General features: G+C 39.9%; 1 protein-coding gene across 2 annotated transcripts; it reads left to right on the top strand.

Annotated features, from left to right (window-relative positions):
* The first annotated feature begins 31 nt into the window (after positions 1-31).
* On the top strand, positions 32-27,829 carry LOC139462867 (neural cell adhesion molecule L1-like). Of its 2 annotated transcripts, XM_071244547.1 has the most exons (15): positions 32-86; positions 4,520-4,641; positions 5,620-5,719; positions 6,239-6,344; positions 13,153-13,346; positions 13,907-14,095; positions 14,588-14,725; positions 15,225-15,321; positions 18,077-18,267; positions 18,730-18,882; positions 21,312-21,449; positions 22,442-22,756; positions 23,431-23,565; positions 24,822-24,906; positions 26,474-27,829. In XM_071244547.1, exons 2-15 carry the CDS (start codon positions 4,558-4,560, stop codon positions 26,514-26,516), a joined length of 1,968 nt encoding a protein of 655 aa, XP_071100648.1. In that variant the 5' UTR covers positions 32-86; positions 4,520-4,557; the 3' UTR covers positions 26,517-27,829. The 2 variants fall into 2 exon arrangements, with proteins under 2 accessions (XP_071100648.1, XP_071100656.1); XM_071244555.1 differs by lacking the exon at positions 32-86 and having other exon boundaries at positions 4,553-4,641; positions 5,602-5,719.

The raw sequence follows: 27,829 nt of genomic DNA, 5'->3' as shown, positions 1-27,829 counted from the left end.
GCATGGTGAATCTCTTACCGACAGTCACATGAGCAGCTATGTCCGGACCAACCATGAAAGAGCAAATCTCACGAAGAACTCTTTGAGTGAGTGACTATGGTTTGACGTTGCTTTGTTTTTTGTTGTTGGTTTGGGGTTTTTGCAATATTCTAGCAATATCACGGCGGGGGAACATCAGAAATAGGCTCCGCAAATTGTACTCATGCGGGGAATAAAACTCAGGTCTTCAGCGTGATGAGCGAACACTTTTACCTCTAGACCTCATCGACCCGGTGTGTTATGGTAATTATTCGCCTGAAGATGGAAACATTGGTTTTCTAGCTCCCATAGGTCTCTGTTAAAGTGTGTGTAACATTTACGGTCCATTTTACTATGAATGTATCAGCGTTCAATAAAGTGAAGGGCATACGATAGGCCCATTTCCGACTTATTGTCAACTATATTTAGGTATATTGGCTGTTATAGTTATATCAATATTCGTCTTGGCGTATCATACAGTCTTATGGGTAGTATAAGTTCACATATGTCTCATTGTTCATTTTTAATTATATACATGTTATATAAGGTTTCACGTGTCTCAGTGTGCAATTGTGTTCATTAAATGCGGTACAATAGACCCATATATGCCGATTGTTCAAGTTCAGCGGTCACGTAAGGTATATTCAGATTCACGCGTCTATACGCGTATATCTTGTCCAATACATGTGGCTAGTCGTGTCTCATTGTTCGGCTATGTATATCATGTCCGATATATGTGGCTAGACATGTCTCACTTTACACCCTAATATAGGTCTTCAGCAACCCATGCTTGCCGTAAAAGGCGAATATGCTTGTCGTAAGAGATGACTAACGGGATCGGGTGGTCAGGCTCGCCGACTTGGTTGAAACATGTCATCGATTCCAAATGCGTGGGTCGATGCTCATGATATCATTCACTGGATTGTCTGGTCCATACTAGATTATTTACAGACCGTCGTCATACAGCTGGAATATTGCTGAGTGCGGTGTAAAACAACAAATACACCAAACCAAACCAAACCTTTCGGAAGGACAGACAAATATATTCTCAATGGACTAAAAGTGACACTGTGTATGGATGGGCAGTTATAGAACATCATTGATACATGGTCTGTATACAGACTCTGAGGGAGAACATAACGGAGACATACACTAGCTCTGTGTATACACAGGAAGATACATATCTTGCTGACAGACATTGTATTAAACAAGCGTGCTATGGAGCAAAACACACATGTCAAAACTCTTCCCGACATAATGTTGGGGATGGTTCAGTTGACATGCTTCACACATCGAAACAACCTCATTAGTACAAACACCGTCCACCATGGATCGTCCAGATTAACACATTTCCGAATGGACAAGTCATGGTGAGGTGAGGTGAAATGGAGTTTAATGTCGCGTCCAAGATTATTGCACTTATATAGCGACGTGCATGCACGTTTATGTATGTGTGTGGCTGCTTGTACTAGTCCGGACTGATGCCGATTTATAGTGCTAGCACACTGAGATACCATGCCGCAGTTTAACATAGATACCCCACTCAGACACAGTATACTGACTCCGAGCCGACCAGTCCTTGTTTTAGCCCCTTAATGCCGAGCGCCAGACAGGGTAACAACAAGTACCATCTTTTAACGTCTTTTGGTATGACGCGGCCAGGTGTCGAACCCCGGACCTTCCGCTCTCGGACAAGTCATGGTATGTTACAATATTCAATTAATTATATAAAGACGCTCCAAAGAGTAAAACAGTGTGTCAGGATGGACGGTGTCCATACTCACGGTGCTTCACTCTATAGATACATGTAGAAGGGATCATGGTTTGGACTGAAAATGTGTCGAATCGCGTCGAGTCGAATTGAAGCATCTCTAACATGTAAGCATGTGACATATCAAATGTTATCTGCTGGGGGGTTTTCATTCAAAAGTGATTTATATTTATGAATATCGTGGTTTTGTATTTCAGAATCTGGCATGTGGTAGAATTGTATGTTTTCATAATAAACATTAACTACATTCTACAGTATGCAGATGCAATTTATGACAATTTATGTCTGTTTTGGGGAAGATGAAAGCGTCGACATTGTATTGGAAACATGACTTATTTCCGTATTGGTTAAGCATGTCAGCTGTGTAATTTCCCGAGCTCAACACAGCAGCGTCACCTTCCTCGAGAGCGAGGCAAATCGAAACCAATTAATTCTGAATAAATATATTTCATGATAATAATTCTAAAAAATGACATATACTATCAAGGAAAAGTATTCGAAAATCACAAATGATTACAGACATACAAAGAGGTAAAGTGTGATGGTAATGGTTGGATAAGAAAGAAAAAGAAGTAATAATTGGTGTAACATGACAATCAATAGAACATGTTGGCTGTCTTTTGTAAGAGTACAAACAAACAAACAAAATGGACGACAGGTGTGTATAATAAAAAATGAACGTTTGAGGTGGCTTAATAAGTAATGGACCATGCTCCCACGATAGGTTAAACATTCATTTATTTGGCGTGGCATGGTCTGAATCAATCTCCCAATGACAATTTGAGGGAGTCTTGTCCACTCCTTTTGCTGCGCCTGGCCCAGTTCGCCTCATGGAGCGGGTAGCCTCTGACGGTTGGGTACACGTCTCCCGATCATGGGCTTGATGTGCTCTGCTGGGGAACGGTGGGGACTCATGGTTGGCCGTTGGTGATGTTTTGCTGCGGGAGGTAGTCAGGTACTATACGTGCAAGATGGACACGAGCGTTATCGTCTTGAAAGACAAAACGTGCGAGACCGATCATTAACATTTTGTGTCTGCAGAAACCAGAAACCAAATCTGAAAATCACAGACGGAGACCCATCGAACATATTGGCTACTTCTCAATGAGATCTACCATTCTGTAGCAGGCCAATAGCTTCTGACATTTTTATAAGGTATTGTTGGTGTTGATGTCCCAAGCATGCATTGGTCCATGAGTATACAGAGGGACGATTGTGTAGCCTTGTGGTTAGACCCAAGTTTAATTCCAAACATGGATACAATGTGTAAAGCCCATTTTATGGTATGCTCCGCCTAAACCTGGTGTAAAACCAAACTCATTCTGTAAGCAGAACGTCTGACAGATACATGTATAGCTTATTTCTAGGAAACTAGTAAGTCTAACCTTTGTTGTTCCCAACTACACAGCATGTTTGGCGATGCTGGAAAAGTAACTCTTTACATTCAGGTGAGATATCCCAGGGCAAATACTTGTCAAAGCATGTCATGTCTTCAAGTCAGCTGAACCTTCTCCAGTCGAGTAATGCAATTATTGGGGAAAGATGATCATATTACATTTGTGCCTCAAACTGGCTAACATGTCATTGATGTTACGTATGTTCAAAGTCCCCGCAATTTGTCTAATAGGTAGTTGTTTAATATTCTGTTTATGCTGTAAAAGTTGCAAATAGTAGTATTCGATATGTTTTCTAAAGGCAGAACGGCAGACATTTTCAGATAATATTGTCAGGAAATGTATTTACATGTATGTCATGATCATTAGTTAATTAGCGATTCTTCCAATATTCAAAATGTCCGTGACGAAACCAATCGGTCAGAAAGACAAGAATGATGTCTGAGGCAAATTATTATTTTGACTTGTGCCATAACATATTGACCCCGTGTTGAGGTGAACACTTGACTTGCGTCTGCATGTGTTCGTGTTGGGTGCAACCGGCGGGGCAGGATACGCTGTTGTTTTCTCGAACACCTGGTAAGGTCATTAATTGATAGTGATTCATAAACTCATGCTTGTAATGATATAGACGCAATCGAACAGTGGACAATGGAGACATGTTTTTTGTCACTTGTATTTCTTAATTTGAGATATATATATATATTTATTCGGAAGTGAGTAATTTCCGACACATGACTCATCATTCAAAACACTGGAGACATTTCCGAAATGTGATGAATATCGCGGATGAAACAGCTTACATGTATATACTCGTAAATTTCGTGTATCGGAATTATTCAATGTCACACAGTTACGTGAAAATATAGTCTACATATTATTGTTTGTCGATAAAGTGTCACAAAATGGTTTTGCACAGTTTATGACGTCGTTTGAACAAACCATTCAGTTCAGAAGTGAGTTTGAAAATCGTAAGCCAAGACTCAATAATAATGCCATAAATAACGATATTTGGTAGTCGTGAGTATATTGTATATATGTAACATGAGGGAGATTAAAATTCAAACAAAGGTTTTAGCTATTTAAATTTGAAGACGCAGGAATTAGTAAAAACACATTGTATATATGTAGTATGCTTGCTTATTGCATAAGCTCTATTTTAGTTCTGACAAAGTTGAAACTTCCGTAGGTATATCTCGCCAACTTTGTCCCACAAGCCCGTCTTCAACCTACACGCTCGCTTTCATAAATATGAGCAGGAAAAGTTTCAAACTAAAATGCACTGCCCTGGTTCGTCGACTTTTATATTCCGGGATCACCCCTCTGGTCTGCGCAGATGTGGCCACGCTTCCCCAGTCTAACAGGGACTCTTACATGGACCCACAGTTGATCAGAACTACACACCAACTACTGCAAGTAGTGGAGAATATCTGGCATAGAACCAATCAGTACATACAGGTACGTGCCTCTTAAAATATCCCCGTATTCTGATACGTATATAACCGACAGGCATGGTTTACTGGCATGTTCACCCCATGGTATAAATCGTTTGTGATGCCATTTTGTCTGATAGAATGTATTTCGTTTATATGGACAAGTATGCTTAATTTCGCTTTTCTCTCAAGGTTTACATTCCATTTGCTTCGTGTTTAGGTAATTAACAGGAAATAACTTAAAACGTCCAAAATTGTAAGAGATATTACTTTCTAGTAATAGTTGTATGATAATAATGAACGAATTGGGAACACATTATAACTGGTAGTGAAGTATAAAGTTATGACCCAACGATCTTGAAGGACGATGGTCGGCGGTCAAACATGCATTCACTCGACGAGGCATTCTGCCTGAGTCTCCCAATGGCTATCTGAGGGAGCCTGTTCTACTCCTTCAGCATACGTGTTCAATAGGGGAAAGGATGGAAGTTTGCAGCAATTTGAGTCGCCGTTTGAGCTCGATTGTGTAGAACCTGCTTTCGGATCAATCTATCCTGTACTCGTGTCGTTGACCTGCTAAACACAGACTGTGAAACAAATTGGCCACTGCACGTTGTCTTCAGACAGTTTTCAACATGCCAATAGCCCGAAGGCGCTCCGCGCGTTGCAGACGCCGCATCGCTAATCCATACACAAACAATAAATGAAATCAAGTAATCACAATTGTATTATTAATAAGATTGACAGAAATATTGGTCCACAGAGATTAAATTACCTTTCATAAAACTCAGGAATGACACCTTATTCATGTGTCTGGCGCTACTGTGTGAGACAAGTGAAAACTGTAGGATGTGTTTTGGTGTTAAGTTTTACAGACATAAACGTTCGTGCATAGGATATTTGTTGTCAAGACATATGGTATTAACATTTATATGTCCTGAGCCCTTACTTTTTTATTTAGTATATTATTCAGTGTTCTTTACAGGAAACGTGTGTGTGACAGGCCACATGTGACACAGACCTTTCCGGTGTTGGAGCCGCAATGTCGACAATATTCATCCTGTTCTGTTCCCTGGCCTCGCTACACGGCGTCGCGTCTCAGGGTGAGTTTCACACACAGTCAGTTATGCCAGAACTCGTATTCCTGCTGTCGCAGCTAGTTTCATTTGTGTCTAAGCATATCTGGGAAATATGACAGCGGAATATGACTTAACAATCATATTTTTTAATTAGAATTTTACCCGAGTAACTTCTGATATCAAAGGTATGAACACTCGTCAATATGTGAGTTTGGTTAACATACCCAAGAATCTGTGCCATGAGTATCACCCCACGTTGAAATCACTCAACCGTAAAATGGTGATAGATAAAGGGCCTCGGCATTTAACAGTATTCCAGTTACATCACCCCGTGTCAGCTTAATGTGGGAGGAAAGACCGAAGTGATGCAGGTCTCATGATCAGACGTTTACCACTTTGGTGAACCCCACGAGCACTGGTATGGTGTTGACAAACTGGTGCTGAGATAAATAATCAGGGCGAACAGGGATTCGAACCCATAATCATATGTTTCTGGCCTGCCAAAGAACCGCAACTCCATACATTTATTTTTTTCCGAAATAGGAAAACCGCCCGGCATAACAGATCCGCTGGTGCCTCAAATCAGGTACATCGCCGCCAAGGACAGCATCTGTCTCACATGCAAAGCAGAGGGCAACCCTACCCCCAAGTAAGAACATTATTTATATAGCTGAGTGCACATGTACACTGAGTGAGTGGGTGAGGCTTTGGCAAATGAGTGGGTGTGTTTGGGTGGGTGGTTGAGTGAGTGTACTCATGTGGGGAATCGAGCCCAAGCCTTTGGTGTGACAAGCCCACGCTTTAACCACGATGATACCCAGCTGCCCCTGTATGGCTATAAACCGCATATAGATATATAATTAGTATCACAACCAATTGGATACTCGTGGGCATCCTTGGCATATTGGCTTCCCAGTGTGCGATACGCATGCTTTTGGTATGGTCGTGCAATGGACTCAGATGAATGTAATGGTTATGGAAATTGTATTGTTGATTTTATTTACTAATGGTAAACCTTGATCACATCTCTTTCAATGATATACTTCAATTGTGACGTCATAACAGTGTAGCTACTGATAATTGTCTGAAAAGTGAGCTTCCGGAAATGTCTCTGAATATTGACAACAATATTTTAAGGTAAATCATTGCTCAGTTTTGAAAACAAAACTCGTTATAAAGGTTACAATATAATTACTACCATCGATACTTTATTCGACGTTTTGGAAATTATATGTGTAACCATACAGAATGAATAACAATATACAGGACAAAAATTAGGTAAAATGGCGTTTAATGTCGCGTTCAATATTCTTGTATTTCTATAGCGGTGTACATGCATGTGTGGCTTCTTGTACTAGTTAGGACTTCGTACTTGTCAGTTCTATAGTGTTGGGGGCGGTCGGGTAGCCTTGTGGTTAAAGCGTTCGCTCGTCACGCCGAAGACCCGGGTTCGATTCCCGACAGGGGTACAATGTGTGAAGCCCATTTCTAGTCTCCCCCGCCGTAAGATATTGCTGGAATATTGCTAAAAGCGGCGTAAAACCATACTCAATCACTCTATAGTGTTGGCCCACACACATTACATCTGACTACGACCCGACGGGACCTTGTTTTATCCCCTCACTGCCCAGCGCCAGGGAGAGCAACAGCAACTACCAGAATGACGCGTCCAGGGCATTGAACCACCGAAAAACAACAAGAAGTTAGGCTAAAGTATCATTGTTATATATTTCAAATACAAAAATAAATTATACAAATCAATAATGTAGGAGTGAGTATGGTTTTACGCCGCTTTGAGCATTATTCCAGCAATATCACGGCGGGGGACACCAGAAATGGGCTTCACACATTGTACCCATGTCGGAAATCGAACCCTGGTCTTCGGCGTGACGAGTGAACGCTTTAACCACTAGGCTACCCCACCGTCCCTCCATAATGTAGGATGTGTTGTCGGGAGGAAGCTGGGAGCAAAACTAGAATATTCTAAAGTGAATTCAACATGACAAGGAGAAAGAAAAAAATTATAATTATTGCAACAGAAACAATTTTCACGTCCGTGTAACATATAAACAAGGATGTTGTATCCGACGTTTATTGACCGTAGATTTCACGTACAAACTGACACTTCACCAGATAGGCTGTATGTTCAATCCAAGCAAATCTGGTATTCTGGGAGTGAACCATAACTAGACGATATATGAACACCTTTCGGACCACCACTAACTTCAGATTAATACCTGACATAACTTTTAGCATTTCAGTGTTTTTGTTTACTTCATGATAATAAACGCTTCCTTCTGTATCTTCTTATCCGTTTTGACAAGCCTGACACATGCGTTGCTATAGATTCTGGTGCTCGTGAGACTACATAACCCGCTCCCAGGTACTTCAGTAAATATATTGTGTAATTGGTAGTGAATCTGACACAGTCGACGGAAGATCATATTATCGATACCGTTTCGCTCTGTACCATAAACTTACATCATTTATAGCTCAAACAAAACATCCTTAAATATATCGACATGCCTAAGATTGGTTGTTGTTTAACGCCGCACTCAGCAATATTCCAGCTATATGACGGCGGTCTGTAAATAATCGAGTCTAGTCCAGACAATCCAGTGATTGATATCATGAGCATCGATCCACGCAATTGGGATCTATAACATGTATCAACCAAGTCAGCGAGCCTGACCACCCGATCCCGTTAGTCGCCTTTTACGACAAGCATAGTCGCCTTTTACGGCAAGAATGGGTTGCTGAAGACCGGGAAACGGGACCTCATAGTGATTGTGGTCAAGGTTTTCAACTCTGTGAAGTAAGCTGTCTACTGTCACGAGACAAGCACTACAAAATGACTGGACACACTTCTATCTTCCTGTTCACTCTGTACACATATTTTCTTCTTTTTAGCATCTGTAATAGATCAGGATTCCACGATTTTAAAACCCATATTACTTGTAACTAATACAATGTTTCCATAGTTTGTAGCGTTATTACCTATTGTCCAGCCAAATCGAAATAGTGGTATGATCTTATACTTGTTGTACATCAATATGTCGTAACTGCTTTTGGGCGTTCAGTGCGACCCTGCTACAGTTACTAAATGTATTGCCGTTCCTGGTCCTTGTGGTCAATTAAGCCAGGACATTGCCCTCGCCTTGTCCACCACGGCTCGGCTCCGTCAAGGAGTGATTGGCATAATGACCCTTACTCCAAGTTGTCTCTATCAGCATTCATACTCACATAATAAAGAAACGCAACACCAGTTTATACTCACATAATTTTACTTACTCTCAGCCCATCTATCAATACAGAACAGGATCAGACTGGTCAGGCTCGTCACTAGCTGGGGGAAACTTAGAACGATCGGGATTCGACTCGATCAACTGCAAACCGCGCTTCCCTCTCCTAATGTTGAGGGTATCATTTTATAGTGTTCGAGCCTGACCTGTCCTTGTCACATGTCTCAATACCTCCATTTGATTCGTTACAAGTTTAGATCTGACCATGAACTCATGTGTGTCGCCATCGGAAAAATACCAAAAGCCTACGTGCCTGATTGCTCATCTCTCTATTGATTCTGTGACTCGCTCCGAAGCTCCCAATGGATTATACCTTGTAATTCCCCATTTGTTTCATTAACTCATGGACGATAGCCAGAGACCAATCCAATGATAAATGTGAAATGTCCAGAATACACTTGTGATAAATGTAAAATGTCTTTTCTCTATTGATTCCTTTCCAACTACAAGTTCTGTCACGAACTATATTTAATGCAATTCCTAATTGCAGCTATAATGGTTCTATTTATTATCATTCGTTTCTGAGATGCATTTTTGACCTTATAACAAATACATGGTGAAGATCAGTATAACTGGAAAATACTAGGAGGAATACCACTGGACTAAAAACAACTTCAATTTAAGATACTGCATTCAATTATTCTGTGTAATGTGTACTTTAATAAGATATATGTAAAGAATAGTAATTTGTTTGAATTATGTGAAAGCGTAGATACAACAAAACATTAACTATTTTATTGCCAAATTGTTTGCCCTTTTATATGTCTTCACTTATAGTTGTATCAACCAAAATACAAGGTTTGACCACCGCGTACAATGAAAGTAATTTGGGCCTGGAGTTAACTGATTGAAGGTTTTAAACGTCAAGCCTTAATGTGATTAATTTAGTGACAAAGATAGCAAAGTAGAGAAATTACAGAAACAAAGCGCTTGGGATTGTCTACTAACATGGCTATTAGTTTACTTGAGTTAGTAAACACAATGAAAGAAAATAAAAAGGCTCCTAAAGACTTTACTGACACAACGAACAGAGTAGAGACATTATAGAAACAAGTGTATGTATGGCGTAGGCGGCACTTAAGGAAATCGACTGACATGGTTAATCTACTAACGCAACGAATAGAAAAGAGGTGCGCATGTGTAGCAAGTGAAATATCGACGCATGCGCAACTCCAGTAGTCTTTTCTAGTTCTAAAACCAAAGTACCTATGGTAATGCGGGATGCTCTTTCTCGAAATTTAAACAAATCTTTTACCGTCGTTTGAGAAATTTTATCGTCATATATCGTTATTGTCGGTTTCGTTTATTTATAAACCAAACCTGTTTTCACAGCATGATATAAGCTCTTTGCATTGTAGACAAATGGCCTCTGCCCAAACCCTGTCAGTTATGTCGTTGCTATACCACGGAGTTGTTTCTCAGCAGAAAGGAGGTATTCGTCACCACTCGCATGTTTCCGTAACCTACAAGGCTCGTCCCCCATCTCGAAGGCCGTCATTCGTCGAAACGGCGCAAGCCAATCAGAATGCGTGTCAGGATATTGGTACTTTGATAAATATAATATAATCAATATAGTCCATAAAAGAATTTTAGCAATAAGTGTTTGTTTAAAAACTGCAGGAAATTGTAGATTGTCGGTTCCACACCGCATTGTATACGGATAACAGAAATGTGATACATATACTCACCGACAAAAGAAACGCGAATCCCATATAAGTTGGGTAATATATGACGAATTACTCATTTTGAAGATAATTAGAATGGTTTGATGCACAAACGAACATACTACTATGTTGTGTGAATCGACGCTCATGAACGCATCATATGTGACGTCACAGATCCATGACTCGAGATGCACCATTTGTCTTGTGCAAGATTAGCGTGAAAAGTTTGGAAATCACGTGCAGTATATTGTGATAAGTAGAAAGACGCTCTGTGGTAACACTTGACTGGTTGTTACTTTTGTCATTAAGTAGTATACATTGGACACCTCTCTTCTTAAAGTACTTGCTTCTCTATGGTTCGCGTTTCTTTTGGCGGAGAGTATATATAATTTATATTGTTACTTGAAGTGCTATGTTGGATGATAAATTCAAATGTACACGTGCTTTTGTTTACATCCAGGAAACGGCTCACTTAACTGCGATATCTGTCCATTTCAACTAGACCTGACTTTCCAGAACGACATTCCGTGTAATATCCCTTTGAAAAAAGTGTAAAAGTAATTATCTAATCACCTTTTTCAAAACAAATTATTCACGTACCTATAAAACTCTAATTATGTTATATTGTGTTGCGAGTATTTTGGGCCATTTGCGAATTCTTTTTTAGAATATCAACTTTCATACAGATTAATAAAATGTATATTGTACAGAAATATTAAAATTTCTAATAGTAGAATATTAACTATCAATAAATATGTCTTTGTCAGACATCGCTCTGGGGTATAAATTGAATGTACTACAACTTGCACTGACATTCACCAGCAATTGATATTGGAAGCAACGATCAATACGGTCGAGGTGCGATGGTACGCTATCAACTAAGGTATCGAGTGTGATCACCCTATCCATTAAGACGCCTCTCACGACAGGCATAGGCTACTTGGGAACCCTCACGGGGTTTGAAAACCAACATGGTCTCACTACGCTGTCGATATATGTTTAGAAATACTTCTCGTCATCTCTAGACATGGTGGATATGGAATTCCGTCATAATTATATTGTAATTAATTCATAGACAATATGCGTACTATTTGTTAACACTGTCCATGAAAGGACAGATTTAGTTCTGAAGTAATGAGTTTTGAAATTGCACTTTCAAGCTTTGAAAAGACGATTTCAAATTTGCCACATTTAACTGAATATGTCTGAGAAATTCCTTGTTACTAATTACTAATTTGCAAATAAAAGATCAACAGTTGAGAATGATTGAGTTGAATGGCTTGCCAAATATACTTTTGTTCTAAAGAAATTTTTTAATTTTATATCAGAGAGATTCAATACTTTTACCAGAGGAATAAGTGAGTGCTGCTGTATTTAAGGTACGGGTAGAATAAGAGTTATCGTTCTTGCTTAAAGTAGTTCATACGACAATATCGAAACCATAGAGAGGGGTCTACGTTCGGCTTGTCCCGACGAGTTGGTCACGGAAGACCTAGGTGGTTGATATACCTGGATAAAGCCATATAAATCAGAAGGAGATGACTGGTTATAACAGTTATATGGTAAGGTCAGGAGATGTAGTTGAGAAAGACGTTGACTTTATTGGGACAAGCCTCAGCAAAAGAAGCTAACGACACTGCGTAGTCTCTAGGTTTGTTATAGTGATGCATATATGCAGGCCACATCTTCAAACTAACATTTTCCATTCTACAAGGGAAGATGCACTTTTATGTAAGCACGCTACAGTATCTTCGAACCATCCATGACTATAACTCTACATGCATATGCTTGTAAATTCTTTTTTACCGACAAGCAACGATATGTCTGGTATTGTAGCTTATACCCCCATTACACCGGACGGCGACCTTTCTGCGACCGTTCTGCGTTCTTAAGTTTTGCCAGGTCGGCGTTGAAGGCAGAGGGGTCGCAGAACGGTCACGTAGAGCGCAAAAGGGAGGCAGAGGGAACGCAGAGAGAACGAAGAGGAGACGCAGAGGGAGCGCAGAGATATCGCACAGTGAACGCCTAGGTCGTTCAGGGAACGCAGTGACATTGACAAAAGTAACATATTTAGTCGCAGAAGGAAGGCAGAACGGTCGTAGGAGCGATTACACTAAAAGAGAGTTTTCTTGAGTATGGCGACCCCACTGCGCTCTAGTCAAATTTTAGGACGCAGAAGGATCGCAGAGCGATCGCCGTTTGGTGTAATGGCCCCTTTAGGCAACATTAGATACGGCTCTATGTACCTCCTTTGAGTGGAATGTTGCAGTTTCGGTTTATGTTCTGGTATATTGCTAAATGAAGGTGTTAGAATCTACTTTAAAAGGAAGTCTCAACTGTAGAAGTTGTTGCTCCAAAAGAACTCGTCCTTGTTCAAGGTTCTGTGTCTTGCTTTTCATTCAGCACATCACCAAACAATGTAGTCGGGCAGATGGTCCTTCGGTGATTATTACTTTGTGCATGCACTAGGTATTCCAATTCCTTATTTCAGATATACATGGTACAGGAATGGTACAGAAATTTCGTCAAATCAGTACCAGAAAGTAGATGCTGACACTGGTGCACTGGAAATACCCGACTTTTCAGGCAGGGAGGCGGGGGACTACCGATGTGGGGCGACAAACAACATCAGCCAAGGGGTATCACCATTAGCCATGTCACCCGCTATCAGCCTGAAAGAAATCAGTGAGTTGAGCACAACTGTGCACAGGGGTCCTGGCGGGAAGATATATATCTTTTAGTTTGGCCTGTTGTGCAGCATCACTTCATTATTAAACTATTCATTGCCAGGCTGCCCTACGCTGGATAGGTCAGATCATGCGTGTATTCTGCTTCTGCATTGTACACCATACATAAGTAGCTGCCTGCCTCTATTCAGATATTATATATTAGCATTTGACCGGAATCATCACAAAGCCAAAATAACTGACAGTGTCTATCCTTTTCAAGGTATTTGGTTTGCTGGTTAGGATACGGGTAGAAGTGAATCAACAACAAAACAGGATTAGTTTGAGGAAAGCAACATTGTGGTTAACTAATATTAAACAAAAGGCATAGTGTATTTATATCGAGATGTTTTTGCACACAAAAAACAAACAAAAATTTAATTTCTATACACCTGAGGAGAACTACGGGTGTGATATTGAAGAACAATAAGCAGTGGAAGAGGATTTTTTGTTAGAACATACGAAAGTACCTGTCCCTATTTAAAAATATCAAACACATCTGTTGTCTGTATATTTAAGGACATGCTACTGGTTGGACTAAAAGCGGCCAAATTGAACACATCATTGCGTCAGAGGGGGAATACGCCAAACTGGAATGTAATAATGTCACCCACGGTGACCCAAAACTTCCATTCAGCTGGTTTCTGAAATCATCAAAAGATGCTGATCAGTTGCGAGAAAGTAACAGAACCTACATTGACGAGAGAGGTATATATGTCTCGTTCTGTTTCTTCTAATATCGGGTTACTTGAATTTAACCTCATTAAATCCAGAAAGTAACAGAACCTACATTGACGAGAGAGGTATATATGTCTCGTTCTGTTTCTTCTAATATCGGGTTACTTGAATTTAACCTCATTAAATCCAGAAAGTAACAGAACCTACATTGACGAGAGAGGTATATATGTCTCGTTCTGTTTCTTCTTATTTGGGGCTACGTGAATTTAACCTCATTAAATCCAGAAATCAATAAGGGTGCCGTATGATCATCTAAAAGGCAAAGTTTTCGATCGGCATGAAATATTGCGGAAGTACATTCCACATTTCAGATGTATTCATTGTTACAGAGCGGTCCTATCATGACCTTGGAAATGCTCTTTTGTAAGAGATTACAAATTATCAGAACGTTTGTACTGACTCAACGTCAGCTTTATTTTTGAAGTGAAAGCAAGGCACTGTATGATGATGTGTTCATTGAAGGTACTCTACATTTCATCTACGTGGAGCCAAGTGACAAGACGAGTGGCGATGACGTGTATAACTGTGCCATCTATAACAAAGTTCAGGACTACATTAAGCTTGGCAATGCCAAGAGACTAACAGTTAGAGAAGTCACTGGTAACGCTATGTTGCATATCTTTTCAAAAGTCGTAGTGATTCAGGGGTAAGAATTTCCTTAGTAACCTATGTTTGTCGGAAGATATATTAATCAGGGGGTCAGGCTCGGTGACTTGGTTGAATGTGTGTCATCGTTCCCCATTGACTTTGATCATGCTATCAACCACTGGTTTGTGTGAACAAGACACGGTCATTTAAAGGTCGTCGTATTATAGCTGGAGTATTACTACAAAGAACAACAAACAAAACATCCTTTACCACCACTCACATATGTTCTAGCATCAGAGTTACATAGACATGTAATACATGAATATCATCTTGATTAATTAGAAAAAAATGTCACTGTGGGTTACTTAATTAAGTTATTTTCACGTTTAGTTAGTGGTAATTCATTAACAGATATGAACCAACTTCACATATTATCACCCATGACTTCTGTTCCTCCATCTTGCAGGTGTTTTCAAAGTAATGGTATTTTCTTGTCACCTCTCTTTGTCAGTTAAACCAGAAAGGAAGCCTAGGATCCAGTTTAAAACCAGCCCTGCGGAATTCCAAATTGGTCAAACGGCAGAGCTGGAGTGTGTTTTCAGCGGATAGTGAGTAGCAGTATTTGTCCTGACTTGAAATGCGTGAATGTTTGCAGTGATCAGAATAAAAGCGACGCGAGGCTTCTTGGTAATGTGGATAGAGTATGTTACTTTTCAAGTTTCCTTTTACATGACTGAAAATTACCAAGTGAAGTGTGTTACTATGCATTCATTATTTCTTAGCTCGTGTTTTACCTTTTCTTTGCAAGGTTTTCTTGGAAATATATTATTAAGGTGCGCTCATGTCTCTAAAGGCTTCATTTGCTTTGAGGGGCGGTCAGGTAGCCTAGTGGTTGAAGGGTTCGCTCGTCATGTCGAAGACCCGGGTTCGATTCCTGACATGGGTACAATGTGTGAAGCCCTTTTCCGGTGTCCCCCGCCGTGATATTGCTGGGATATTGCTAAAAGCGGCGTAAAACCATACTCACTCACTCATATGCTTTGACATAAAACCGATTTTATGTTTAGATTGCAAAGACTGTTTGTCAATGGAAAACCTCATGCCCCATTAGTTAAACAAGTGTATCATTGAGACCCGTCGACATTTTGCCGATGCGACATTACGCTTCTGCTCACTTGTTTGGAGAATCGCTGACATATATTTAGCGACATCCTCGCCCTTAAGAGGCAATTCATATAAAAAATTTCATTGAATATCCATTTTTCCAATCACTATTGTTCGTTGTGAAAGAGACCTGTTATGTGCATATTGACTAGATGATAGTTGACGATGCAGCTTTACCTAATCGTGTCAAGGAAAACATGTTTAGGAATTTGCATACATGTATAAAGAAACAAAAAGGTTTGAGTGAACCATGTTAATACAATTATCTATTCCTCGTCTTTCCGTCTTGTCTTTTAATGTGCTAATTATATATAAAAACACGTGTAAATCTATGGGAGAGGGCGATCTAAGTTGTCATAACTTGTGTCCCATTATTTCCGTGAGAATGAAATAGGTATTAACTATCAACTTTTTACATGTACCTTCAAAACAATTGCTACCTTCTGAAAAGGAGTGCATCTCCATAATTGTTAATGTATGTGCAGAGATGATATGATATTCAACTGTACTCTGGGCCACAAGGACTTCGATTCTGAAATTACCTTATCCAATAATATCATTGAACTTCTATTCTGCATGTCTGTTCTTAGACTGCTCTCAGGACCGCCTCCGAGGTCAAGTCTGAGAGCGTCCGACCGGAGAGCGGAAGGTCCGGGGTTCGATCCCCGGCCGCGTCATACCAAAAGACGTTAAAAGATGGTACTTGTTGCTACCCTGTCTGCCCCTCGGCGTTAAGGGGCTAAAACAAGAACTAGTCGGCTCGGAGTCAGTATACTGTGTCACACACACGTTCATGCACGTCGCTATATAGGTGCAACAATCTTGGACGCGACGTTAAACCCCATTTCACCTCACCTTAACTGATCCCTAAAGGAGATAATAATGCTATCCCTAGCTTAAATCTGGTTTTACCATGGTCCTTTTACATAACACGCTGTTGTTCTTTATAAAATGTATCGATGTTGGAAAACCCCAGTGTCGACTCTCCTACCGAGCTTTGGTATAGGTAAGAATAAGATATATGGATGAACAAATTCTTTACTACAATTAGGAGCGACGTTTCGGTGTAGGTTCTAACACTGTTATCAAGCAAGAAATATACAGACTATGCTTGACAAGCATACTCGTGACACGTGGTCCTGTGCACTTCAGGTGAAAGTAAGCCACGTCAGTCGCGGAGAGTCCTTAGATGGGTTACCGCGTTTCGGCAGCTTGGCTCCTGAGGGTTTCCAGGGCTTCGGTCCTGCCCTGAACCGAAGCACATATAACACATGTGGCGTCTCCTTGGACAAATGGCTTTGTTCAAAATGTGCCTCAGTTCACCCAGCAGTGAATGGGTATCCGGTAGGATGAGATGTTTTTAACCTTCTAGCGCCAGACAGGCAGCTTGGGTTGTATACTACTTAGGGAGCTGAGAATGATTCTTGAGTGCATACTGATCCGGGGTAATAGTATCGCTTTCAGCATGCCCCTGAGTGGTATGTAAATATGCACAATCTAAATGGCCCTATTACAAGCATATATACAAGGCCGAGTTTATACAGTTGAGTAGATTGGGGGTAGTTACAATAGACTGGAGAGGCCTGTTATGTACACAATGCGGGTGATACAAGGTAAAAACCCTAACAGTCAGTTGTAAAAACAAGCGGATTATACCTGATTTGAGTCTTTGGTGAGTTGACTATCATTTTAAGCAGGGGGTATGTTATAGTCTTGATCGCGGTTGATCGATGCCTCTCAAAGAAGTTAGGGTTTAGGCATATGTAATAATAACATGCAATCATGACGACAGTAATAATTCTCATTCTTTGAGATTGCTATAACATTTTCTCAAGCCGGTAGTGAACCAGTTCATTCGGTTGATATTTGAGTGTTTTCCTGTGTTCGTTGTTATCTATGTTGCAATGTTGAATATATATATATATACATACATACATACATACATACATACATACATACATACATACATACATACATACATACATACATACATACATACATACATACATACATACAAATAAATAAACAAATAAATAAACAAATAAACAAAACAGAGAAATGGGCGTGTTTCTCGTATTGCTTTTCGTTACAGACTGATTTCGGTATGCTTTCATGTGATTATTTTCTCTCACTTGATGCCTGTGATGGTTTACACGTGGTACCATTGGTTAATTAATACATGTTCATTTATCATTGAAGTCCCCTACCATCGATCCAATGGTTTAACATAAGGAATGAGCCCATCAATCCAGGAGGGAGATACCAAATGGATAAACACAACATGAAACTGAAGATCGCTAAGCTAACAGAGAAAGATGAAGGCCTGTACAGATGCAAGGGGGAGAATACTCTTGGTGAAGCTGAGTCGACCATCTTCCTTGACGTAAAATGTATTCCTTGTTTTGTTCTTGTTTTTTTCAGTATGACAATCATTATAAAGTTACATATTGCCAATCTATTCTAATTTCATTCAGTTCTGTCACCTCATTAGCAACATAACAATCACAACATATGTTCATCTTAAGAGTGGCGTAAAAGGATATGATGTCAAGATAGTGAAAAGTACCTTTTGTTAAGTGATGGAACGACTTCAACAAATAGAATGTCAAGTTTCAGCCAAATATGGTCAAAGTTGGGCCATGTGTCATACATATGGTGATTTCAAAGATTTTATATCTCTGATCAGTGAAGTTAATTATTATATAATTATATAATGTTATAATTCCTATATACATGAGTGCATTGAATTCAAGATCATATACTTTTAGTGGTGACATTTTGATGTGTATGGTTCAATATTGCTGTAGGTGTTCTAGTTTTTTTGAGTTTGCTGGTGTTGAAACATGTTGCAGCTGGTCCTATATGGGAAAAAGCCATCACTAACCTGACCGTACCGGAGGGTAGAGACGCTTCCTTCACCTGCAAGGCCCGACCAGCTATCAACGAGAAAGCCTTGGAACCACCGGTGTGGTACAAGAATTGGGAGAGAATACAAAAAACAACAGGTAAATATCCTGTGAAATAACTGTCAATGAACATAAGGTACTATCCACCAAAGCAGTTAATGACAAGGTATAATGATATGTTCATAGTAGAGAGGATAAGGTGTCGTGAAAAATATATACAGAAAAAACTAAGCATGCAATAGAGTGTTGAATAAAACCGCAGGAAAAAGGGGTTCACTTAGTTTGGTGAACTGAACTCAAGGCAATCAAATACAAGATGAGCGACATGACCAGAACTCTGACGTTTTCATTGTTTCATATGTAACGTAGAAGTCAGAGTACATGTCTTTAAACATACAGTTAACTACGGTTCGTTATAACCGTAGTTCGTTATAAGTACATATACAGCATGACTACAGCAAGTAGTCGGGACCAAAAAGTAAGGTCGTTATATCCGTCAGTTCGTTATAAGCGTGTTCATTATAACCGTAGTTTACTGTACATACATTTTAATGTGAAACTGATTAGATGAAACTCTAATAGAACAACCATGCAACAGGACGTATATTCTATTTAAAGCATGACATAAACTTAGTAAATAAGATCAGTTGGTGCAGAGGAAACAACGCATGCATATTCTGGAAAATTGATGTGCTGTTGAGTGGGATGTTAGTTGTGACTGTCCTATTCTCGTTTGATTAATTTATATATTACATTCTTCATACAATAAATCGTTTTGGCGTGGGTGTGGACATGTGTTTGTATGGCGCGGCTGTTATAAAAAATAAATAAAATACTTTTAAAGTACAGTTTACATACAACATTCTTTTAAACAATGGATTCCTTATATCGACGAAAGTTAATCAAATTTAGATCATAAGACATGAACGTGAAATGATTATTTATTATCTTATTAAAGGATTGACTATGTATTTTTTTTCGAACAAATTACCCAGTCAATGCTTATAATTAAATTCGGCAACATAAAACATGTTTTATCTACAATAGTTTAACCAAAAACAATTGTATACATCAAAACAGACAAAAAATTCGAGATTGATTAACATTCCGGGTGTAGGAATACATACTGTGGCGTGAATGAACCAGGTGATCGTTTAATTTATGCACATAACTTGACACGCCTACACAGTCAGTAGCTAATCAACGGAGAGCAGGATCAAAACGATGTTCATTTGACCCCTCAATTAAGACAAGAGGCGAAAAGAACTGCAACAGTCAGACTAACGAACCGGAAGAAATATGTCCGAGAGAAGGCGGCTGTTTCAAATGAAACAGTCAGTTACCGCCATGTTCAAACATTACTTCCCTGATTACGGTAAACACAGTTGGAAAAATGCTAGTGAGAAATGAAACCCGAAGACATGAAAATTGAACCGGGGCGAGCAAAAAAAAAACAGGCGAGCGAGCTTGCACGTTTGCTGTTTCATTCATTCTCGGCCTTCGGTTTCAAAGGTTTGTTTGGACAATGAATATGCATGAAAGTCGCTAAATATCCTGTGCATGACGATACCCGTGAGCAGAAAGGGAATTCCCTCGACTGTAATATTGGGACTCCCCGACATTCCGAAGTAATAAAAGCAGTGCGCCTCGGTGGGCGTGGCTTAATTTTTTACATTCATTGGGAAATGAATGCAATAACGCGTGACCAATTCATCTAATCAGAAAACAGGAATTTCAATGAACACAACGGAAATTTAATTGTATAATTCTAAACCAACGATTATTTAAAAACGGCATACAATGATGTATGAAATCATCTTGAAACTACTATGTCGCATCCCATCGCCAGATTATATCTCAGACTGGTTTTTTTATATCGTATATTCGTCTGACATTAGCGTAAAACAAATATTTCATCAAACATACATGTATGTAAGGGTCCTTTTCTAATTCAAAAAGTAACAAGAATTTCTTCCGCCCGTACGAGTGGCGTCCCCTTTATTCAGTCAGAATGTAGCTTTGACGTTTCATATATGGTATGTTTTTGCTTAACATGCAATTAAATGCATCATAACCAATAGTATCCTAGTATTTCTAAAGTATCAGCTTTATTTGACAAAATCCGAATCTCCTTTTTTGTTTAACGCCGCACTCAGCAATATTCCAGCTTACATGACAGCGGTTTGTAATTAATTGAATCTGGACCAGACCACCCAGGGACTGACATTATGAGCATCGATCTACGCAATTGGGATACGATGCCTGGTCGACCGAACCCGTTAATCGCATCTTACGACAAGCATGGGTTGCTGAAGAGCAATTTTATATCGGATCTTCGTAGAATTGAACGTCATTCTTATGTATTGTGTAAGCATAATAGCTGTAGAGGATGAGTCTCGGTGGTTTTTTATTCACACTGACAATGCACAAGAACCTGAGAAGGTGACCTACGACCACCTCATAAACCCTCATGCTGATATCACTACAATGCCTCAGACAACTGACTGTTTGTCCCTGTCGTTCCGCAGGTAATATCATCTTCAGGGACGAAGGTCGAGTCCTGACAGTGACTCAGCCGACAAAACCTGATGACATCATGTGTTTCCAGTGCCAGATCACCAACGACATCGGCTCCGTGTTTTCCAACGGTTGTCTCAACGTCATCAGTAAGTAGCTTCGTTAACTATTTCATGGTATCAGGGCGTAGTAGTAGAATTAAGTTATAAGAATACAATGATTTGTCTCCATAAACGTGTCGATTCCATTTTGTGTGAATTCTGTTTCTATTCATGTGACAGAGTACAATGTATTGAGAATCCCACATGTTTTGATTGGTGGATACTCTTTTCATAGCCTTGTATGTTGTGTGTCAGGGAACAACGATCTTATTTGGTTCTATTTTTAATATCACATTTCTATTTTCAACTTTTTAGAGTTATTTCATGATCAGGAGACTACAGTGTGCAACTTTACTACCCTCGACCATAGATGTTTTCAGTCCATACTTTCCTGTAGACGGTTCATTCTTACGCTCTTTGTGCAATACTGGACACACACTGCTGAGATACAAGTACAAAATCTGCTTGTAATAATTGATTATAGTCTCATATCGCCAGCAGTTTATATTTGACACATGCCTTGTGTCCCATGCAACTAGCCCGTATATTGAGTGATTAGCTCACAGACCTAATGCCCACCATTAATACGAAAGTAGCCCATTCTGTATTCAGACGTTCAATGTCAGGGACGTGTATCTATTTATTACCTATACCGGGCAAACATATCGGGGTTCACGAGACAACGGAGTATTGTTTCCGTCATCCGAAAGCCATTGTTGACGTCATTCGAATCTTATTGGTCGGAATGACGTCACACTATAAACGATGTCATAGCTGAAGATTGCTGACGTCATTCGACAAATTGTAGTTTCGATGCTGTTGCGACTTGCTGTCCTTATAGGTAAACACTTGAATTTGCCTCTGTATGTAGACCTCTTCGGCAATAAATAGAACATTATTTTCGCGTTCATGTCATACTATGTTTACGAAACTCGTGCCTAAATTACTGAGATTTAGACACTTGTGTCGCAAACATAATATGACATGAACACTCATATCATATCTCTATGTATGAAATCATATGTAATCCTACATTCCAGAACCCATCGAAGTGACTACCCAGCCTCTACTTAAACAGGGCACCAAGAAAGGTGATCTGGTGAACCTCACTGTGCGGGGAACCACAGACCCGGGGATGACTCTCAGGTACAGATGGGAATTCAAGAAACACACGTATTACACAGGACTACCGCCACATGTGGTCTACGACGACGTCACAAAACAAACCTACATCAACACTACAAGTCTGAGCGATGAGGAGTACAGACAGATAGAAGGAACCTACACCGGAGTGCTGTACCACGACTTTGAAACCCTCCGTGTAGATATTGATGTTACCATAGGGCAAGAAACAGGTTTGTACACTAGATATGAACAATTGGATGTTGTCGCCTTATCTGCTGTGCCAAGCATGTGTCATATGTGTCTCAGATGGATAGTGCGTGGGAGGAAGGGTTCTAATCCCGGCGTGGTGTCCATAGGCATTGATATGCCTGGAATATTGCTAGAAGCGCCTTAAAAGCTAACCACTCACTCAATCGCTGGATGTGTTCCCCGAGGTGTGTACTTCTGTTGTGCCTGTTGGTTAATGTGCGTCCTGGAATGGTTTTAGGCCGACGTCTCCAGATATGTTCAGTTTTATTATGAATTGCTTGGAAGGTTTCAACCCTGCTTGATGACACTTTTTGGAGGTTCTTGTAGATGGAAAGAAACTAAGGGACTAAGATGGTGACAAAGCGAAATGTTCTTTAGGCTTCTTTAGGCTTCATTGACAGATTATATGATATTCAAGTTTGCAGTTCCATACATTTCATAATAATGTTGCTATTACGAAACTGTAATTTGGCATTCGGGCTGTTCAGATATGTAAATTATTCCTCCTAATGGGTTCTGTTGTATCCACCTCGAACTACATCATTGTCCCAGAGCATTAGAATAATTTTGACATCGTCAACCGACTAAACTTATTGATTAACATGATTAATAGTATAACGCTAGCCGTATGCGTTAATCCGTTTTATCATTGCAGCACCGATTGTAGTAGCACCGGCGGCCTTCCCTTCATGGGTTATCATCCTGGTGGTCCTGTTCGTGGTGCTACTGGTTCTCCTCGTCCTCGCCTTCATCGCCATGTCCAGGAAGAAGGAAGAGGGAGCCTACAAAAGTACATAGTTTTAACCATATTGTGATTCAACAACGCGTTTGTGAGGGGTGCCACCGGTGGGGCAAGATACGCTCACTTTTATTCGAACACCTGGTATCATAACTATTTGATTGTGATTGCATAAACACATGCTTATGATACACTAGTGGTCGGAATCGTACTATGGACTCTGCTTTTAGCAAACAATTCTTATAATTTTGGAAAGGATATTGTTGTCACGCCGAAGTCCACGGTTGTGTGAAGTCTATTTCTGGTGTCATCCGTCATTTTTCTAGATTAATACTAAAGGCGGTCGAAAAACGGTCGTAAAACCCCACGCGTGTCACTGACTCAATACAATTTACCATGTCTACTGGTATGAGTATGTAATCACTGAGCAATTTAAACTGTTGCATATGGGAGGGCTCATACAACATTATGTAAGTCAGTCTATAATCGACATGTTGCGTGAACCACACGATTCTTAGGTTTTCAGGTAAAATCGTCGAAGATGGGCGTTATATGTCCATCAAAAGAAATATATTCCCACTTTACTTGTCGTTTACAAGTCGTGTATTCTTACCGAAGCCCCCGAGTTTCATCATTTGTCTATGCTGAGTCAGCTACAAAGGAAATGTTTGGGCCGAGACTTTAAAACTGCGCCCCACAGGGTTGCAAAAATTAATATATTTCTTTCCGTATTTGGGGTCCCGGGTGGCCCAGTCGTCTAAGGCGCCGAACAAAATGTCTCTGCACGGCCGAAACTGAGGAAAAATCTATTTGCATAGAAAAATATCAGACTAACGAATATATATATATCATGATGCTTTCTTATACATAAGCGTTCATTTCATCTGTGGTTCAAATATTGTTTCAAATGAAATATTATATATAACGGACTGAAATGCGAATCTGTAAACACGGCGAATTAGCACCAAATACGCTTCTATAGTAAAGTGTGATTGTGGGGCGGTAGTAAACACGTGCGCCCAGTGCAATAAAATACAGTTAGGCTAAATAAATATGATTTAGAAATATCTGTCCTTGAAAAAGTTTAATAAACTAGATGCTATCCATCGGACATCGTCTAAATGGTTTTAAATTGTTCCAGCCAGCCACAGGAGTCGCACGTAGATACCATGTGGAGAAATTCCTTTACCTCTTCTCAACTAGGCACCAAGACGAACTATGAAACTATGCCTCTATGAACGTGCATATCAGTCGTTGGATTTATTTAAAGATGTGAACAAAACATATAGTATTAAAAATTGTTTCAGTTTACAAGACTGAACTCGATGTGACGTATCTAGATCCGGACGATGATATTCAGAAAGGCAAGTTCCAAGAGGTGACCAAAATAGAGTGAGTATAGATACCCAGAACAGAATGCCCATACATACATACTCTGACGAGAGTGAGTTTTGCTACCCAGAACAGGTACAACATCGTCTATAATCACGTCTACACACACACACACACACACACACACACACACACACACACACACACACACACACACACACACACACACACAGACAAACAAGGTACACGTGGACTATTAATGCCACAATAAGCAGTGTAGAGTTATGTGACCTAGTGTTGCCAGTATCTGTTGGTCGTTGCTTCGAATGACTTAAATTCGCTCTAAATAGATAGGCCCTTAAGACCTACCAAACCCAATAGGTTGTTTTTTATTAGTCTATAAGCAGAAACAACCTTTTTTTATCATCACTTTTATGTTACCTTCACACTTTCCATGAACCTTAGAAAAGGGACGTAAAATATATCTTGGTGGCATACATGAACTTGAAAAACAAGTTTCTTAAATTAAAGCATTCTCGAATATCAAATATGAAGGTTGCACTTCGGCCCCAATGAAATATAAATACATCATAACGCACATTTCCTGAACTTATAATTGTAATGTGTGTTATATAGATTGTGTTAATCCCTGATCCCTGGGACAGAGGGACTTTCTGTAGAATATCGCTTGGTCAGAGGGACTTTCTGTAGAATATCGCTTGGTAAGAGGGACTTTCTGTAGGAATATCCCTTGGTAAGAGGGACTTTCTGTAGAATATCCCTTGGTAAGAGGGACTTTCTGTAGAATATCCCTTGGTCAGAGGGACTTTCTGTAGTATATCCCTGGGACAGAGGGACTTTCTGTAGGAATATCCCTTGATAAGAGGGATTTTCTGTAGAATATCGCTTGGTAAGAGGGACTTTCTGTAGGAATATCCCTTGGTAAGAGGTACTTTCTGTAGGAATATCCCTTGGTAAGAGGGACTTTCTGTAGAATATCGCTTGGTCAGAGGGACTTTCTGTAGTATATCCCTGAGACAGAGGGACTTTCTGTAGGAATATCGCTTGGTAAAAGGGATTTTCTGTAGAATATCGCTTGGTAAGAGGGACTTTCTGTAGGAATATCCCTTGGTAAGAGGGACTTTCTGTAGAATATCCCTTGGTAAGAGGGACTTTCTGTAGGAATATCGCTTGGTAAGAGGGACTTTCTGTAGGAATATCCCTTGGTAAGAGGGACTTTCTGTAGAATATCCCTTGGTAAGAGGGACTTTCTGTAGGAATATCCCTTGGTAAGGGGGACTTTCTTTAGAATATCGCTTGGTAAGAGGGACTTTCTGTAGGAATATCCCTTGGTAAGAGGGACTTTCTGTAGAATATTGCTTGGTCAGAGGGACTTTCTGTAGAATATCCCTTGGTAAGAGGCACTTTCTGTAGAATATCCCTTGGTAAGAGAGACTTTCTGTAGAATATCCCAAGGACAGAGTGATATTCTATAGATCATCCCTGCTAAGAACATGGTATGCCGTTACGAGAGATTTTTCGAAGATATAAAATCTTCAAATGACACTGAGATGACGTCACTTGAACTGTATAACAGGCGTTTAAAATATGCTGTTTTGTTTTTCAGGAACACCGATTTGTATGACGGAAAGAATGATGCAGGTCCTTAGAAGGATAATATTTCTCCAGCAAGTTGCGTGTCTTAGTTTGCTCATGTGGTTTGACCGAGAGGAGCTATTGGTTTACATTACCCCCACATTTCTTCGTGGTATTGCGACGCAACAGATCGGAAGAGGATTGTACGAAACGCTACGAGGTGTATGGCCCTGTGGACCGCAAAGCAAGAAGTCATGGGGTCTACACAAACTTTCAGCTCGTAAATCATGTACACCTGACTGGTGACACATGAAACAAATGTACCATGATGGGTTTCGGAAACATATTGTGTGACATTCAGGTGTATGGTTAACCGATCATAAAACATATTCGAACATTTGCCTACCCCGATGATAACCCATATAGTACCAGGGGATGCTAGTTGATATCCACGTGTAGGGTTTTTTAATTCGTCGCTATTGCTGTTCGAAGATATGTTTTTTATGCTAATTTACTGTTTTTATTTTGATTTATTGTTTAAAATGTTATGGTGTTAGACTATCATAGTCATTATATGTATCATAATTGTATATACTTCACATGGTTATGCTACGCAGGTCAACTGATTGTCACATTACGCGAAAGGCTTCCCATCGTGAATTTCCGCTTCATGTCAAGCAATGAAGCTTTTTTAACCACCACGGCCAGTTTATGGCGCCGACATTCCCTAGTTGCTTTTGTACTTATTATGTACATATTCAAAATTCATAGAAAGACACATCTTACTTACAACTTACCCTTTCAATCAACGTTTCACCTGGTCAAGTCATTCCAAAAATATCAGTGGAATTTACTAAATATGACACGTTGCTTGTCAGTATGATGCGCAATGCCATCCCATATTACCTTTACAGGTATTGGTTGACAGGGCGGCGTCGTACCGCAAAGACGTGGAGCATTGCTCATATGCATGATACCACTGGATTGTCTGGTCCAGACGCTGGTGTTGGCGTGAAGCCGCCGTATGTCAGGGGTATTGCTGGGTGCGGCGTTATTTATCAAACAAGCCCAAATTTGTTAATGAAAATTGTGTGAGTGGCGGATGCTACCGGTAGAGCAGGACTTGCTTGCTCTTTTCCCAGACACAAGTGACCTATTCATATTTCATCACTATTTTGCCTTTTAAGCCCAATGGAATCTGCTTCGCCAAGAAGTGCTTACTCTTTTGGTTTGACGTTTTGAATTTTATTAGGACGTATTTGTATGACGATATTTCTTCATTTATATATTATTGTTGATTTCTTTGCTTATTCACAAATCTTTGTTTCTTGTTTTATTTTAATTGTATGATTTATATTCCAGTTGCAACATTTCCATAATATGTGGT

The sequence above is a fragment of the Haliotis cracherodii genome, unplaced genomic scaffold, assembly GCF_022045235.1.
Source record: "Haliotis cracherodii isolate W230 unplaced genomic scaffold, xgHalCrac1.p SCAF_1, whole genome shotgun sequence".
In the NCBI taxonomy this organism is placed as follows: domain Eukaryota; kingdom Metazoa; phylum Mollusca; class Gastropoda; order Lepetellida; family Haliotidae; genus Haliotis; species Haliotis cracherodii.
Note: the sequence above shows the minus strand (reverse complement) of the source record. Positions and strands in the feature narration are given on the sequence as shown.

What these genes read in the sequence shown, in the direction of transcription:
- LOC139462867 (XM_071244547.1), top strand. Translation starts at nt 4,558, where the DNA reads ATGGACCCACAGTTGATCAGAACTACACACCAACTACTGCAAGTAGTG. An exon ending in TATCAGCCTGAAAGAAATCA is followed by an intron (nt 13,347 to 13,906) that starts GTGAGTTGAGCA and finishes TGTATATTTAAG; the next exon opens with GACATGCTACTGGTTGGACT. An exon ending in CATCTTCCTTGACGTAAAAT is followed by an intron (nt 18,268 to 18,729) that starts GTATTCCTTGTT and finishes AACATGTTGCAG; the next exon opens with CTGGTCCTATATGGGAAAAA.